Source organism: Pimephales promelas, chromosome 8 (assembly GCF_988280905.1).
Source record: "Pimephales promelas chromosome 8, fPimPro1.hap1.1, whole genome shotgun sequence".
In the NCBI taxonomy this organism is placed as follows: Eukaryota; Metazoa; Chordata; class Actinopteri; order Cypriniformes; family Leuciscidae; genus Pimephales; species Pimephales promelas.
The window spans coordinates 17,783,550-17,802,043 of record NC_142776.1 but is presented as its reverse complement, the minus strand read 5'-3'; the positions used below and the strand labels follow the sequence as shown (position 1 = coordinate 17,802,043).

The window sequence follows — 18,494 nt, the reverse complement described above, 5'->3', positions numbered from 1 at the left end:
TAAAAGGTATTCATACAGTATAAGTGTAAAGCTGTTTATGTTGAGGTGGAGTGTGTGTGTCTGTTATCAGGGATGGGAACAGATTTCCGAACTGTACAGCTTTAGCAGGGAAGTTGTGGGCAGAGCTACTTCCTGGTTCTGCGTATCCATTGGTTTGCCCATGTTGCCTCAGCAATTAATTATGCTTAAGCGTTGACAAGTAACATAATCTGGTAACACTATACAATAAGGTTCATTAGTTAACATTAGTAAATGCATTAACTAACGTGAACTAACGATGAGCAATGCATTAGTTACAGTGTTTATTAATCTTTGTTAATGTTAGTTAACATTAGTTAACATGTACTAAGAATAAACAATAATTCTTCGATCAGCATTAATCTTAGTTAATATTAATTCCAACATTTACTAATCCGTTATTAAAATCAAAGGTTGTATTAGTTAACATTAGTTAATGCACTGTGAACTAAGATGAACGCACAATGAACAGCTGTCTTTGTATTAACTAATGAACCTTATTGTAAAGTGTTACCCATAATCTTGTGTCTGACCTCTGAGAAGAGACTCAAGGGTCAAAAAGTTATAGAATTCGGCGACATATCATTTTCAAAACAATCCAGTTGTTAACAGTCCTGACTTTGATGCAGGAGTGACTTACTGAACATTTAAGCAGCTTGTGTTTATACAACAGCAGCAATCGGTCTATGTACTTGCTGTGAACATACAGCGACTAAGCATTGCTGATATGAGAACACGTTAAAGTGAAATAGACGTTCACACATATATATACACATTATATCTGGGCTCACCATATTTATCTGCAAAAAAACTTCAACAACATTTTTATTTCAAAGGGTGATGTTTCATTAGATATGCTTTGTGCAGTAGGGGTGGGACAATACAGGTACCTCACGATTCAATTCTGTGGCAATATGTGGTCCACGATATGATAATATCACGATTCGCGATATCTACGATATTCAATATATTGGAAGAAATTTCATCAACGATAGATGTGACTGAAAAGAAAAAGAAGGGAAAAGGAAATAAGGAAATTTTATGCATTAATGTCAACATTTTGCAAAGAAATATGCATTTGCCTTTCCGTCGACTGTCTCGTAAAACCCGAAGTGTCTTGGGGCCCTATGAAATCCCTTTTATTTTTCCCAAATTCTGTTTTTTAAGTTTTGGGAATTAGTTTTTTTTTTTTTTCTCTCTCTTGGCTGTTATTTTAGTCGTAAAAAGAGTGTGCTTTTTAAAGTTAATGATTAAAATGTATTAAAAAATACAAATAAATTAGGAATGACCTTACATTTATTAATAAACATTTCTGAATGATACTTTGCCACATTTTGTTTAACTTTATACACGTTTGTTTTACACAATAGCATCTGATTGGCAATAATAGCAACTGACTGGCTACTGTTATACTCAAACAGCGTTGGCAAGTTTACGTTCTTGATCAAATTGAAAATAACGTCATAAAACATACATGAAAAATACATTTACAACATTAGTACTTATACAAAATTCATGTTTGTACGCGTTTGTCGTAGACACAAAATAGCATAACTAATAGCCTAGTGGCAATAAAGCCAGCGCTGGCATTTGAAAAAAATAAAACACAACGGCTACGTCTGGAATTATACATGCAAATACATTTAAACTGATTAAGTCTTAGCCTACTTACAGGTTGTGGTCCAACAACTGCTGCCTCTGGTTTTAAAGTTGGATCTGCTTCATGTTTTAGTTGTTGAATCAGGTGTTGGAGATTCTGGAAGCTGTCTTCCGTAAAATGCGCAGCACAGAGAGCTAGATTATGATCGTCATTTTAGGAACATAATCAAACATAAATAGTATCCATTGTTGACGAAGTACAGCATCTGTGGGAAGCTCAAAGACAGAAGACCTGACAGCTGCGTGAACAACACACTTGACGAGCTGGAGCTGCTGAAATATGCGCATGCCCTTTTCTGCATATTCTGGAGGGAGTGGTTGATGCAAATGTGTGGGTTAGTGACGTACCATAACCCAGCTGTAGTCCCAATCGAGTCGTTTTTGTAGGCAATATACTTCCTGATTTTTAAAAGGCGATATCTCTGCTTACACTGAACTTTCAGCGCTGCAACTTTGCAGATACTGTTCAGTGTTCATGCACCAACAGCAACATTACACACTATTTAAAATGAAAAAAGTGAAATCGCAGTCAACCCTCGCAGTCATAATTGCCATTTTAAGATATAGCCTTGTTAAATTAAGATGTCAAAATCGAACGTTTTCAACGAAAAAACTTCTGGTGCCTAAAGGGTTAAGGGATTGGCCCAGCTGGTCATTCGTTTTCTCCATGGTACTTGGAGGATGAGACCGACAACCAGGTCCAGGCTCAACGTGAGGCAGAGCAGAAAGAAAAGCGGAACGTCAAGAGAGAGAAGCTGAACGTGAGGCGGAGAGGAAAGAAATAGAAGCTCAATGTGAGTTAGCGATGGAAAGAATAAAAAGTGAACGTGATGTGGCTTTAGAACGGTTGAGACTAGACTAAGCGCTGAAGGTAGCAAGGGAATTGAATGGTCACTTTACATTTACATTTATTCATTTAGCTGACCCTTTTATCCAAATTTACTTACAATTGCTATCTTAGAGGTCGCACGCCTCTGGAGCAACTAGAGTGGATTCAAACCCGGGTCTCTCACACCAAAGGTATGTGTCTTATCCACTGTGCCATCACCACCACTTTAATGCTCTGCAGTGGGAGTCACTACTTTTGATGAATTGTCTAATTGAATTGTTTTAGAACAGTTCAGAAATATCCTTTCTGAGCGTGTTGCTACACATGTATTTGAGCATAAAATGAAAACCACAGCGGAAGGCGCCATTATGGCTGACAATTTTGCTTTGACATCTAAGTTTAGTTTAAACTGGCAAGGTTCATCAGGAACAACGTTTTAGATGTTTCGATAGAATCTTGGGGTCTTCTAAAATTGGGTCCATTGGAGTCAACTACTCAGAGGAAAATAGATTCACACTCAAATCAGTCACACAGAGGTGCAACTCTAGGTATTCTGCGTTTACACCTGTTGGTCAGGCTAAGAATGCTGATGCTGATGTGTGTTGATATTGTTTAGAAAAGGGGCATTGGAAGAAAAACTGTCCTGTTTTAAAGGGGAAAAGTCAGAAAAATGCTACTGATGCTGTAAGGGGGGGGGGGGGGGGGGTCACACTTGCTACTCTATGTCTGAGTCAGTTACACCTGCTAAAGTTTTGGTGGGTGAGACTGAGGCTAAAACTGAAGGCGTTGTGATTTCATCTCGGCATCAAGGCCTGAGTTCTGCTGAAGTTAGTGAGAGAAATGGTAGGGCTGATTCAGTTGAAACAGGTGGAAGTGGTTATTTTCATTTAGTTACAAATGGCTTAGACAGCTCATGGGGAGGTAGCAGGTCACTTGGGAGTAAGGAAAACATTTGACCGTCTTATTTTTTACATTTACATTTATCTGATGCTTTAATCCAAAGAGACTTACAATTGCTATATACTGTATGTCAGAGGTTGCACGCCTATAGAGCAACTAGGGGTTAAGTGTCTTGCTCAGGGACACATTGGTGTCTCACAGTGGATTTGAACCTGGGTCTCTTGTTGCATACTTTATTAATTACTGTTTGCGTGCTGAGTGTGAGAAATTTATAAGGGATTTTCTAAGCACTGTGAATATTGCTGGCACTCTGGGAAAGATTGTCTCTGGAATATCTGGCCCAACTTTACAAAGATTGTACTTTTTCCCCAAAGTCGTAGAACTGGGTGGTGGGATTTTGAATCCAGAAGCAGAGTGGTTTGGCATGTGATCTCTTTTATACTGTAAGGTTTATTTTGACCATATTCACACCAGATTTGAGTATAAAATATATTCTGGAATTAAACAGGCTACTTAAATGAGCAGTTCAGATTTTATTAAATTGTTAAAGTTTATGACAATCTGCTATTAAGTTTAATATGAAGCTGTTGGTGAGAGAAACGTATACTGTCTTTCAGCAAATCTTCTATTTAACCATTTATTCAGAAGCCATTAGATTAAAAGGTCACATTAAAAGGGAATATAAGACTAGGGGCCAGATTTACTAAACCGGGCAGATTAGAATGAGAGCACAATTCCAAAAATGGACTGATTTGAATGGAAAGTTCTATGTGTGATTCCATGATCTACTGACGACGAGCAAATTAAATAACACAGACAGAGGCAGATCATTTCCACGATGACCAATGTAATCTAGCAAGAGTAGTGCAAATACATATACAAGCGCTGTACCTGTCACGGGGTGCGGGGGTGGAGTGCAGGAGTGCAGGCAGAAGTAGCGGGAGGAATCCGGATTAACAAAAGATGCGTATTTATTTTCAACATACAGGCAGGAGGACGGGGTTTCACAGGGTAACATTCAACATCGACCGACAACCATTGACTACAACAGAGGGAACTAAATACACAGAATAATCAAACATAATGGGGTGAAAACAGGTGAAACAGATGATCAAGACGAGGAACAGGTGGCTGATGAGGGAATGAACACGGGATAGGGTGACGAGAGGATCCTGGGAAGTGTAGTGCTGAAGACAAGACAGACTGGTGCAGACGGAGGACTGTGACAGTACCGCTGCAAATTTTCTACACCATCAACCCATCAAACGACACCTGTTACTGAAGTACAATGACTTACTGTGGATCCCTGTCAGGTCCATTTCTGCCAACCCGGTCTCACCCCAAGACGTCATATAACTGACGTTTTGGGACGTCTTTTGACCATACGTCAATATTCGCCTTTTTAGGGCCCCCTTAACACTAGAAGTGCCAGAATTCCAAAACTACTAGAACGGCCACAAACGGTCATTTTGACCGTTAGATTCAAAACAGTGTTTATTTCTTTGACGAATAATTTTCGTAATTATTTTCGTCAACCACATTTTTTCAAAGACGGAAACGAGACGATAACTAAATAAAAACTAGGTTTGAATGACAAAAACTATGACGAAAATGTTAGATAGTGACGATATGCGAAGCGGTCAATAGGCTAATAATAGGACTAGCAGAACTAGTGAACAGCCCATGCAGCAAAACAAACAGCGCAGGACAGGGCAGCAGAGCTCACCAGGATCATCCGATATGAATTGAACATCTGGATCCACCGTGTCTGATGATATCAGCCGTCTCTTTTTCCTTGATGTGAACTCTGACTCTGAATCCCTCTCTGATGATATATAGCCTATAACGCAAGTATTGATAACTGTAGTCTGGTTTTGTTTGCTTATTTCTGATCAACAACTAATGTAGAAATTATTATAAAGCAAACACCACTACAGAGGTGACCGGACGGACCTTTCTGTTGACAGTTGAGAGAGAGACCACGATCAACCGCGGGATATTTAACAAAAAAAATATCGCGAAATTCAGTGCGGTCAATATGACCGTCTATGGCCGAAATAGGTAAACATGTTCATTTGTTTTGTTTTGCCTTACGTTTACGTAACTTAATTTATATGAAAATCATTTTAAATGAAAATACAGACAATTTTAGGAAAAGTCAGGTACCAGCAGGATTCTATTATTTTTTTCAACAAAGTTATTGTAGATATAAAATTCAAAACGGTCAAAATGACCGTTGTGGCCGTTCTAGTGTTAAAGGGCATATTGCAGGTTAGAGGACCCAACGAGTCAATGCATAGAAAAACAATGTAGGAACTAGATTTTCTTTAAAATATACGTATAAACACGCCACAGAAGCTTCTGCAGTCGTTTTTGTGAGAAAATTTTACTTCCGCGTCTGAAAATGGGCGTGGCGGGCGTGACGCAATGAGCGGGAGAGCGGTCGATTCACACAACAGGAAAACAATGGATCGCATGACATTTCGGACGCTGAGGAAATACTCGTATGACGGATCAAGCCATAAAGTTATGAGCCTGCTATGCTAAAGAGATCAGGGACAGGCCAGGATAATGTCAGACAGAATGGTCAGAGAAAAATTGACCTGTGATGTGAGGAGAACCAGTGGAGAACAGGACAGGTGCCTTTTAGGTGAGAGACGTGCTTATAGTATACACGTTCGCTAACGATACACTGTGCTCACAATACTGTACAGATTCTATAACAGGCCAGCAGACATTAGTATGTTTAGGGTAGATTTATATACTATTAAATGTATAAAAACTTTACTTGAGTATATTTCTATACTAAAAGCATAGCGGGTACATTTTTAATACATATTTTTCACCTTGGTTATAACATAAACAGAACATTAAAGGTTTGAGTATTTAAACAACCAATTTTGTTTTTCAATTACAAGTTTTATTTAGGGCATGACATGACTACCTATATAACACTATTTTATGCCATTGGTAGTATACCACGATCAATATTCTTGCTTCGGCATACCATGTTGAACTCCATCATATCGCCGGGATGCTAATCATTTGATCTGAAGTGAACGCTACACACGACCGCGTTTCCCGAGCCGATGCAGAGGTGAAATCCCGTCTCTTCACCTGCTCAACCCGCACCAGGAACGAAAGATAGGCTATATAGCACCGTCCCTTTTATTGTAATGGAAACTTGTGGACTCAATCTTGAAGTCCTGACAGGCTGGAGTTTTTGCAATCTCCACAAACACAATAATTTACCATGACGATGATAAATTAAAATGCAAAAACTAACGAAAGCACACTGACTGACGAGCGCTCTCACTGAACACCAGCCTGCTCTCACTGAGCCGAGGCTGCGGCTCCCTGATATGACGTCAAATGACGCGATGTTGAAAAAAAAGCCGTTTTTACTAGCAGTCCAAGAAACGCTCACTTTATCTTCTAAATTAGTGTCCTTATGTTGTTTTAAAACATTTTAAATCCTGCATTAACTTTTCATATGGTATTTTCATACAAGGTTATCTATAAATTTCGATTTTTTTTTTACCTGCAATATGCTCTTTAAACGTCGGTAGATGAGGTTATGGGATCCTAACTCTACCCCATACCTAAACTTAACCCTAAACCTAACCCGTCACCTAACTGACGTTAAAGGTAAAGCATCAGTTGTATGACGGCCCGGGATCGCCATCTACCGACGTTTAAGGGGGCCCTAAAAAGGCTGATATTGACGTATGGTCAAAATACGTCCCAAAACGTCAGTTATATGACTTTTTGGGATGAGACTGTGTTATTTCTGCTGGTTCCTGAAACTGCTATCCAAAAGACATTTTTTTCCTTTACTGTGCTATGGTCTTAGTGGGGAACTTGGTAAATTTGATAAATGTAAACATGGTTAAACAGAACTTGTACAAAGCTACTCCTAGCTGAATTATGTGTTTGATTCATAAAATAAGAGACATCCATTGCAAGTATTTAAACATTTACAAACTATAAATAGGAGAATGTTCATTTTTGTACTTTTCCCTTCTGTGGGCAGTTATCCTCATAAATCACTTGCTATTAGCAGGTGCGGCAAAATAATAATAATAATAATAATAATAATAACAGAACAGTGAAAATGATATGAAATTATTTTCATCTACGATTGACAATTGGTCTGTGTAAAGCAAAACAATACCTCCCGAGACAAGGAAATCAAATGGGACCTTCTAAGAAAAGGTAAACTAGCTGCCAGTAATTATTTCAAGAATAAACATCTCAGGGCCACTGCTGGCCAAATGGGTGCCCAAAGCAGGCGTGCACTAGCACGCGCAATTTTGGCCCAACAGTGGAAACACGTTGTTGTTTAAATTGTTATTGTTGCTTCAAATACATTGCCCAGCCTTAGAAAATGGTCTAATAATGCAGTTATTGTATTCTCATCAGAGGAATGTGCCACTTCTGTTATTTTGCTGGTCAGTTGACAGGTACATTGCAATCAAGGATTTTTAACAAAATCAAGCAATTCAATTTATTCAATTTATCAATCATGACAGCCCTACATAGCCCTACGAAATTACCATGGTATAAAACGCAATGCACATTAAGATAATTTAAATTACATGACATAAATTGCATTAGTATCAAATTAGGCAGATGAGTTGATGGTGATCAAAATATTAACAGAGTTAAACATGTTTAATCTCACCTATTAACTTAAATAGACAAGTTTCAAGTTTGTGAACATACCTGAAAGTGATGCAAAGGATTCATCTTGGGCTTTTTTCTTTTTCCCTTATTAGCAGCAGCAACTGCTGTTGTATTTTCCCGGACATAGTTGTCCATCAATTATGATCATTTGCAGCCAGCCAAAACACTGCGTTCACCCTAAAATGCATTTTTTAATGTGTATTTCTTCACACTCTGTTGCTGCTTTAGGCCCAATCATTAGCCAGAGCATTGAATATGGCAGTTCCACGCAACTGAAAATTCAATATAAAGTAAAATGGTGTTTCAAAACTCTTAAATGCTGATAAGTGCACCCCGTGTGCCATGTGACTTTTACCATTTTACCAGTTGCTGTGGGTTTGGCCAACCTGGCTCACAGTAGTCTGGATACCCTCAGCCTTCCATTACTTTTTTAACACTATAAAATATAAGTGTTGGGTTGAGTGCAAATGAATGTCTTCTTTTGTATTATTATATAATTTGTATTTCAAACCTCAAATCTTTCTCTAGAATTTGATGGTTGGCTATATGTGTGAGACTACAGAAGATAAATCTAGGAATTTAACACACTAAATAACAGTCTTAAAATTTTTCCAATCTGACATTTTCCTGCAGCTCTGAAACGCTCATTTGAAGTGGAGGATGTGGACTCATCCTCACACTCTTCATCACCTCACACACGCCGAATAGCATCCAATGTTCAGCGTTCAGCCATGTCTCCGACCAGTGGAAGGTATTACGAACTGGGCTCCAATGGTACCAAGCCCCCTGACACCTCGAGGCCCAATGCTCGAACCCCTGAACCTGTGTCACGTAGGACAGAGCTAGGCTTTGACATCTCATCCAACAACAACGGCAAAGCTATTGAAGGATCTCCAAGGTATAAACTAGTACATGTATACTTTGCAATTTTCACATATCTGCCAGTTACTAGATTTTGTAACTATTTTGATCACTTCAAAATAGTTTTGGTTTTGTACAGAACTAAATTTGTCAGTGAAGCAAAAATGTAAAAAGTAACTGCAAATATTGTGTCTATTGTGTCTACATATTGTGTCTAAAACGTAACTTTATTGTTTTATATGAATAAAAGTAATAAAGACTGTGGCAAATTTGTACAATCTCATTTGTACATTTTTGTATCATTTACTTATGCTCCCCTGAAGGTCAGGTTTAGGAGTGAACCATGACATTTAACCATTCATTTTTTTGTACAAAGTGATATGACATTACAAACTTGTATAATAGTTCTGGACTCACACTGAACAGTTTTCGAAACCAGAAAATATTGTTTGAGTTATATTTTAAACACCAGTTTAGTTTCTGCTCAGTCAAAAAAAAAAAAAAAATCCACTTGTGCTGGACAAGTGAACAGTGAAAAAGTAATACAAAAAATAAAATAATAAAAAATAATACTAAAAGATACAATGTTATTGTGTCCTAGTCCTGGAACAGCCCGGTTTGGGCTGAAGAGACCAGATGTCTTGGGCCACAGTAAGACCCCTGAGACGCAGAAGCACTCAGTCACCTTTAGCAAGACACTGGAGACTATTGCCCCCATCACACGTGCAGCATCTACCATTGTTCCTCATGCCAGTGCTAAACTCCCAGAGACCACCTTCAGAAAGAATGAGCCACCGAGTCCTGGAGATGGATCAGCAAGAAAGCATGAAATCAGTGTCACCAAAACAACAGACACCAGAGGTCATGACAGTCTCCACCATCCGCTGGTTACGACAAGGTGTCCATCGCCAAATCACGTAGGACGGAAATCCCCTGGTTCTGATGGGCATAGTAAGTATAGTCCAATAATATTAATGTTTTTTGTTCTCTGTGTACAGTAAATTGGGTGTCTTTAACTACAATGTTTAATGTTGGGTACAGTGTACTTTATTGTGTTTATGTTGTCTTGCAAAACACTTGGTCACACTTTACAATAAGGTTCATTAGTTAACATTAGTTTACTACATTAGTTAACATGTACTAAAAATTAACAATACTTCTTCAGCATTTATTAATCTCAGTAAATATTAATTCCAAAATTTACTCATACGTTAAAATCAAAATCATTGATTAAAATCAAAAGTTGTATTAATTAACATTAGTTTATGCACTATGAACTAACATGAATGCACAATGAACAGCTGTATTTATATTAACTAAAATTAACAAAGATTAATAAACACTGTAACTAATGCATTGCTCATCATTAGTTCATGTTAGTTAATGCATTTACTAATGTTAACTAATGAACCTTATTGTAAAGTGTTACCAAACACTTCTATTGAGATGGAACACGGATAAGGCTAGAACCTGGATTCATTTTATGATTAGGTTAAGGGGAAGGAGTAATTACAGAAATTAATTACTGATGTAATGAAATAGGAATTAAAAATACAATTTAAAAAAACGTGTATGTACACAGTAATTGCATTGTATCAAATTAATAATTTAAATCTTAGTCTATAGTAGTATAAACTACTTAAGTAGTAGTATAGACACTCAAAATAAAGGGAGCATGTGTTTTTTTCCCGTCTCAGAATAGAGAAATTAAGCTTTGAGATAACCACAAAGCTAGTCAGTTGTCTACTAGGGAATTGTTTTAATATTTCCAAGCAAATTCAATGTTTTTGAACCAGGCAGTGGTGCATTATTTCATTAGCATTCTTTTCTTTGGTCTGTCACAAGGTGTCCTGGTCTATGGTTGGCTCCTATTATCTTTTAGCCTCATCTCTTGCTTTAAAGGATGTCCAAACACTGTGTAAAACATAAATGCCTGTCATTGTTGTTATTGAGAGGAGTTATTCCAAACTTCTGCTTCATCTGATTTTGACTGCCTGTGCTTCATCCCCCTTAGCCGCTCCAAGCTTTTCTGTTCTGTGTGTTTGATCTCAGCTGGATACTGAACTTACTCTGACTCTGACTTCCTGAATGGGTCGTTGATTTTCAACCCTTACTGTCCATGAGAAATTAGTAAGATGCAAACGAGCCATGAGTGGAAGAAAGCTGCAAGGCAGCCGCAGGTTTCATACTCTGTCTGGACTGGAGACTCTTAGTCCACCTGTGCTTCAGACAGCCTCATACTGAGACATAAACATATAGCATGTTTATGTAACTTAGTAACTCAGGATCACAAAGGACCTGAGGTAGAGGAGAACTGTGTTGAATGAGATGGGAAGTGGTCATATTTAAGTTAGTGCAGCTGTGGAGTATCTTTAATGCAAAAAAATAAAAAAATAAAAAATAAAAAAAATAAAAATGTTTATACCAGACTTCATTTAAAATTGTTATAATGAGGGCTGTTGTTTATTTAAGGAGCATTAAATGTGATGGATTTTCTGTCGGTTTTATTTATATTTGGGATAATGGAGGAGGAGGGCTTTCTCTTCTCTTCCAAATTTATGAGCACTTTTATGAAAGATGGAACTATGGCTAAAGATGGAACCTTATGGCTTAGTAGAGGTTACAGCAGGTGTACAACCTACAATCAACTTGCCATGTCTGAGTTTGATGTAATTTGCAGTCTGAAATTGTCCATGCTTTTGTGGTTGTGAGTTGATTATGATGTTCTAGCAGCTCATGTCACATGGAGTTCATTGCTATAGTAAAAACTGTTAAGAAAAATATATAAATATACATAGACATATACATAACCTACATATGAAGAGTTCAGATGCAAAAGCCTCTAAATGCCATTTGAAATGTTCTTCTTTAATGATGATTTTTGTCAAACTTGTATATTTAAGTTCAGTAATTTCACTTAAATAACAATTACAGGTTTTTTTTTCGATTGCTAAACCACAGTGGAGCACAACTGTAGCTACATGTGCAAAACTCTAACTACAGTCTGCACAGCAGCAGTTCATGTGGACCAAACTCTAGATCGTTTTTCATTGCTTGAACACAGTTTTCAAAACTCTACACACTTATCCCATGACTTTAACCACAACTTGCACAACACTGTGGATTTACAGCACTTTGTTCAAATGCTAACACACTGCTGTCAAAACTGTGAACCACTCATTCAAAACAGAATAAATTTCAGCCTTGTGCCTTTCACACACTGCTGATTTTCAAACAATTTCAGCTGAAAGGCTGAAAACTTGTGGCCTAATGCTTGAGAGAGGCAGGGTTACAGTATTACAGTATGTACTTTTAGTTTCTACCTTTTTTCTCATTACTGTAATTCTGTAAATTACTACAGACTATTGAAGCAAACTGCTAATTTTCAAATGTATTGTTCTAAAAATGTAAAAAATATCAAATGAAAGAATGTCACTGTTTTCTTTGAAGAAAATATTACTTTGTATGAAGTGTGAAATTGTTGAAACTGTAAAGATGAAAAGTTTGGATTTTCTGCATTGGTGTTTGATGCTAGTGTTTTTCCTCTCAGTGTGTTCTGAGTGACAGTGTGTGTTATCTCAGTGAGGGTTGTGCATAGTGTTGTGCACACTGAGCCTGTTTTGAGCCGTGTGTTAAGAGGTGTGCTCAGGTGACTGTAGGTAATGCAGACTGTAGTTAGAGTTTTGCACATTTAGCTCCAGTTGTGCTCACTGTCGTTTAGCAATCGAAAAAAACTGTAATGGGTAATTATCATTGCCATTTAAGTGAAATCACTGAACTTAAATATACAAGCTTGACAAAAATCATCATTAAAGAAGAAAATTTCAAATGGCATTTAGAGGCTTTAGCATCTGAACTCTTCATATATTCCATATCCTCCACACAGTTTACGCCATAACGCTTTCATAAAACACATATACATAACAACCAGGTGCACGATCTAAACAATGACAGAACATACACAAGAAATGGCACACATCACACATGTGGAAGCTGTCTGGGCCAGAGAAGTTCCCGTAAATGCTAAAAAATGGGCTATATGCATAAGTTCCGCATAAGTTCCGCATTTGACGCAAGGATGCTCATCCATTTCCGGTTGTGGAGATTTAAAGCGGAGGAAAACGTCTTCGTCTTTGAAATGAAACGTACATACGTTTAGATGTAATTTTATATATAGTTATGTTCATTTAATATAATTTTAAAAAGAAGCATAAACACAACGAGGGGTGTCTGTTTTATCTGTTTTTGTGACTAACGTTTCTTTAGTATAACCATGGAGTATAAAATGAAATATATATTCTCGGTATTGCATTGGACTCTATGATCGGCGGAAGTTATCGAGCATCCTTACACCTTCACCGGAAATACCGCCGTGCATGGAGCCCATAGAGGAAAGAGCAGCTGCAGCCAAGAATGATCTAATGCCTACAGACACATGACATGGGCATTACAATGTACACATAGTTTATGAGGACACTTCCGTGCCTGAGAAGTTGAGATCTGGGGCCTCATTTATAAACGTTGCGTACGCACAATAGAAGGTGTACGCTGCTTTCTACGCAATAGTTGGTATTTATAAAAAGCAAACTTGACGGTAAAATGTGCGGTCCTTCACGCAAGCTCTGACCCAAGCGTACGCACAAAAACGGGTGAAATGAGAAATGGCGACACCGTCGGCAGTTGGAAAAAACACGTGAAAGTGTGTGAAACTGTAGACAGTTGTGTAAAATAAATGGCAATACTGCCTATCATAAATAAAACGAAGACTTCACAAAGCAAGTCTTACAATCAACAGCCTACACAAACACCTGTTTGATCGGTCTGTAACAGAAATGCAAATTAACACATATTTCCAAAAAGAAATAAAAATGTTCTTCAATAATATTGGCATATACAATTCATCCTCATAAATAAGATGGTAAACAGAACGAAATAATGTACAAAACTGATATTCTCGCCAATATGTCCGTCTAACGGAGCAGATATAGCAATTAGATAGTCAGTCAGATAAATAGATAATTAGGGAGATATTGGCTATAGATAGATCGATAAATAGATAGATGTATTATTTGTCCACTGGGGAAAGTTGTTTTCATCGTAAAAATATCTTCATCAGCTACGGAATCATGGTATTCATGCATATGCCTTTAGTTTGTTTTATTTTTGATAAAATAACGTATGACGTGTATCAACCATTCAGAAAGCTGCAAGAAATTACATTTGCGCTGAACTATTTCCCATTTAGATTATAACTGACATCCTTAGCTTGTCAGATGCAGAATTAAATGGATGTAAATAAAATGCCCCATCACAATGCGTATAATGACGCACAGTGGCTGATCTTGCGCTCTTAGAATATGTGGCGATTAAATGGAAGGATTCGGAGTGAACGCATCATCTTCACAACAAAAGGTGTGGAAATTTTTTTTTTTTCAAGAATTCCCTCATTGTACAGTTTATTTCAGTTAGGACAGTCTTGATTTCGCCCAACTCCTTAGCCAACTCTCTAAATGAATTAATGACTAGACGCTTTTTTGCCTCGACTTTGATATCCGACCATTTCTTTTTTTATTTCGGCCTCAGTCCGAAGTTGTGAGGCTACAGCATTTACGGCGTCTGCAACCTTTTGCCACTCAAGTGCCTTTTTGGCATTAGTAATGCACACTGTGCCCTCCAAACAACATTTGTCTCCTCTTTTCCACCTCGCCAACGATAACTTCTACTTCACATTGAGTGAAGTTAAGTTTTTAACATGATTTCGCAATCGATGAATATTAACTTGTGGGTGTTTCACGGACTATTTAAGGGCAACTATGGGCATGACATAAAGCCTCAAAAGCTGCGCTACATTTAGAATTGATTGTGATTTATTAAGGGAAAAATGCGTAGGATGTGCGTGAGCACGGTTTTATGAATCCGAATATTTCTGTGTGTATACACGTCCTATGTTTCATCCGTACGCCACTTCTGACGCAAATCCTACGTAAAGTTTTATAAATGAGGCCCCAGGTGACTGTGGGGGGCATTTTAGTACGGTGAATTCATTGCCATGTTCAAGAACGAATTTGTCCAATTTGAAATGATTCGAGCTTTGTGACATGGTGCATTATCCCAGACATCCCAACCTGCAAGAATTCATTTCAGGGTTGTATATCTCAGTGACAGGATTGTGGGGGTAGTGGGGAGGGCTAACTTTCAGTTTGCGAGGCACACTCGCAAGGTCTCTCCCTCTCTACACAGTGCACGTGCAGCGCTCTATGCATGTTATGCGCGCAGCATGTTCTATCTCGCTCTAGATTCCGAGACATTTTAACTAATTTGCGGGCATCAGGGAGATGCTATCAATATGCTGGAGACTCCCGGAACATCCGGGAGATTTGGGATGTCTGTTATCCTGCTGGAAGTACCCATCAGAGGATGGGTACATAGTGGCCATAAAGGGATGGACATGGTAAAAAACAATGCTCAGGTAGGCCTAAGGCCATTTAAACGACGCCCAATTGGCACTAAGGGGCCTAAAGTGTGTCAAGACTTCCCCCACACCATTCCACCACCACCACCACCAGCCTGCACAGTGGTAACAAGGCATGATGGATCCATGTTCTCATTCTGTTTACGCCAAATTCTGACTACCATCTAAATGTCTCAAAGGAAATCGAGACTTACCAGACCAGGAAACATTTTTCCAGTCTTCAACTGTCCAATTTTGTGAGCTCTTGCTAATTTTAGCCTTTTTCCTATTTGTAGTGGAGATGATTGGTACCCAGTGGGTACCCAGTCTTCTGTTGTTGCCCATCCACCTCAAGGTTGTTGTTTAACTAAGGTTGTTGCTTAACTAACTGTCGTGGCTTCACAAATGCTTTGCTGCATAACTCGGTTGTAACGAGTGGTTATTTCAGCCAAAGTTGCTCTTCTATCAGCCTGAATCAGTCGGCCCATTCTTCTCTGACCTCTAGCATCAACAAGGCATTTTCATACTGGATGTTTTTCCCCTTTCACACCATTCTTTGTAAACCATAGAAATGGTTGTGTGTGAAAATCCCAATAACTGAGCAGATTGCATCTGAAAAACTCAGACCAGCCTGTCTGGCACCAACAATCATGCCACGCTCAAAATTGCTTAAATCACCTTTCTTTCCCATTCTGACATTCAGTTTGGAGTTCAGGAGATTGTCTTGACCAGGACCACACCCCAAAATGCATTGGAGCCATTGATGTTGATTAGATAATTGCATTAATGGGAAATTGAACAGGAGTTCCTAATAATCCTTTAGGTGAGTGTACTAATGATTTTGGCATAAAATAAAAATCTATAATTTTGACCCATACAATCATAGTCCCCGCAGGTCCTTTGTCAACTAAAACTAGACTATGAAAGACAAAATTACTAAAATGTGACAAAGACCAATAAGCATTTTCATCTGAAGAAAAAAAAAAGACTAAAACAAAAATGGCTGCCAAAATTAATACTGTCATGTCGTGCTGAACATTTTCCTGTTTTTTTGTTGTTGTGGTAAAGTCTTAAATTTGCCTTTTAGAGGACTTAAAAAATGTCTTAAAAGTCATTAAATTTGCTGTTAAAAATGTGCAGATACCCTGGCAATATAATTGTTTACTATTGCTAAAAAATAATATACCCGTGCGACCCATAACGTATGTACCTGTAACGTATTTGCTCCACCGCCTCGGGTGGAGTCTCCAATCCCCTGGCCTCAGCCCCTGCCTCGACAAGGTGTCTGCTCCTATATTCTGGCACCCTGGGATATACACTGCCCTCAGACAGAGAATTTTACCTAAGGACCACAGGAGGATCTGGTGCGCCAGTTTGCAGATTTGATAGTCACATTATTGGTGAGGCGTATGTCTCGCCTGTGACAATCTCGCAAGACTTCGGGTGCGATCTAACATGGCGGCGATCTGAATGCAGCTTAAACAAAAACAAACCGATCAGCTCCTCAGTTTTCTACTATTACAACTTACATCACCGTAAAAAACCCCGGACCTGGATCAAGAATCAACGTGGAACCCTTGGAAAAGTTCATAGATTACTACTTCAACAACCTGACCACCATGCCACAGCCACAAAAGAAACAACCGCGGCGGGAATACTCAGGAGACTCCGAGGACGGAACTAACGCCACCACAAAAATAGAGGTGGGTGTTCTAGAATCCATTAACAATAAACTGGCTATCCTGGCCGGCCTTGAATTCAGTCAATCCCAGACAGAATCGTTGCAAAAAGAAAACAATGAAATGCGTACAAAGATATCAGAAATCACAACAACAAAAAAAAAGTCTCTCAAACGAAAATAAACAATTATAAGAATCCCTTTTAGACATACATTGCTGCAATATGCGAGACAACCTGATATTCTCGGGTATACCAGAACAAATCCAGGATAACCACGAACAAGCAATCCAAGATTTCATGCACTCAGCTCTCAAACTCCCAAAAGAGACTATCAACAATATTACCTTCCACCACGTACACCGCATCAGACCGAACAAGAATAAAAACACTGACAATAAACAACCGCGTCCCATCATTGCAAAGTTTGAACATTACAAACAGAAAGAACTGGTCAAGAGCAAGGGCAAAGAACTACGTGGAACTACCTTCGGTATTAACGATCAGTTTCCACGGGAGATTCAGGACAGACGGCGAATATTAGTCCCACTCATGAAACAATTTCGGCAAAATGGAAGGAAAGCCTTCCTCACCATAGACCGACTATATGTTGATGGGCAACTTTACAGGAACGATACTATGTACTGGTTATAAAAGGCATCGCTGAAGGCTGATCGGAGGGACAAAAAAAAAAAGGAATGTGTCGCCAATGAACGCAACATAAGAGCAGCTATACTCCAGGCGCGGAGTTTGCGGGGGGGCAGGGGGATCATTGCCCCCCCGGTGCCTGAAACGGGTAGTCGCATTTTCTTAAAAAAAGCTGTAAAAAAAAAAAAAAAACTACCTACCCCAATCTCTATAAACAGTTATCGCTCACTCTGTCGATTGTGTCATCTACCTATGAGAGAAGCTTCTCTGCGATGAGGAGGATAAGGAACTGGCTGCCAGGTTGAGCAGGCAGGTTTTCGTCTCTTGCGATCCTTCACATTGAAAGCGACATTACGGCCAAGCTCTCACCTGAGACCATTATCGACGCATATGCAGTACGCAAAAACGAAAATTACTGGACAATGTCTAGGTCTGTAAGTTTTTTTTTTCTTTCTGCCAAATAACTGCTTAAGCTGGAGAGATGTGCTGTCAATATTCAAATGTGGAGAGTAGGCTAGCATATTTTGTGACTGTTCATTTTTCCTGTGTCTTAAAATGTTTTAAATGTTTCATGAAGTATAAATGCGAAAAATAAATAGTTTTTTTAATCACTCTCATTGCCACAATGTGTTTTGAAAAAAGTAAAGAAAACTTTAAAAATCTTGTCGATTTGGTTGAAGATAATATTTTAACAGGGCAAAAGTGGTACACGTTTCATGATCCTAATAACGAAGATGTGACGCAAAGTCAAGTGGTTGTTTATGC

At 38.5% G+C, this 18,494-nt stretch overlaps 1 protein-coding gene and 1 long non-coding RNA gene across 4 annotated transcripts in view; both read left to right on the top strand.

The window, feature by feature from the left end:
* Nucleotides 1-18,494, top strand: part of LOC148977703 (uncharacterized) — a 271,661-nt gene that overhangs the window by 143,004 nt on the left and 110,163 nt on the right. The window lies entirely within an intron of this gene.
* The window catches only part of septin9b (septin 9b), a 152,293-nt gene that overhangs the window by 32,016 nt on the left and 101,783 nt on the right, over nucleotides 1-18,494 (top strand). For all 3 annotated transcript variants that reach the window (XM_089134102.1, XM_089134103.1, XM_039691392.2), the window contains exons 2-3: nucleotides 8,726-8,990; nucleotides 9,555-9,904. In XM_089134102.1, coding sequence (XP_088990228.1) covers nucleotides 8,726-8,990; nucleotides 9,555-9,904 — 615 coding nt within the window. The remainder of the gene's footprint in view (nucleotides 1-8,725; nucleotides 8,991-9,554; nucleotides 9,905-18,494) is intronic.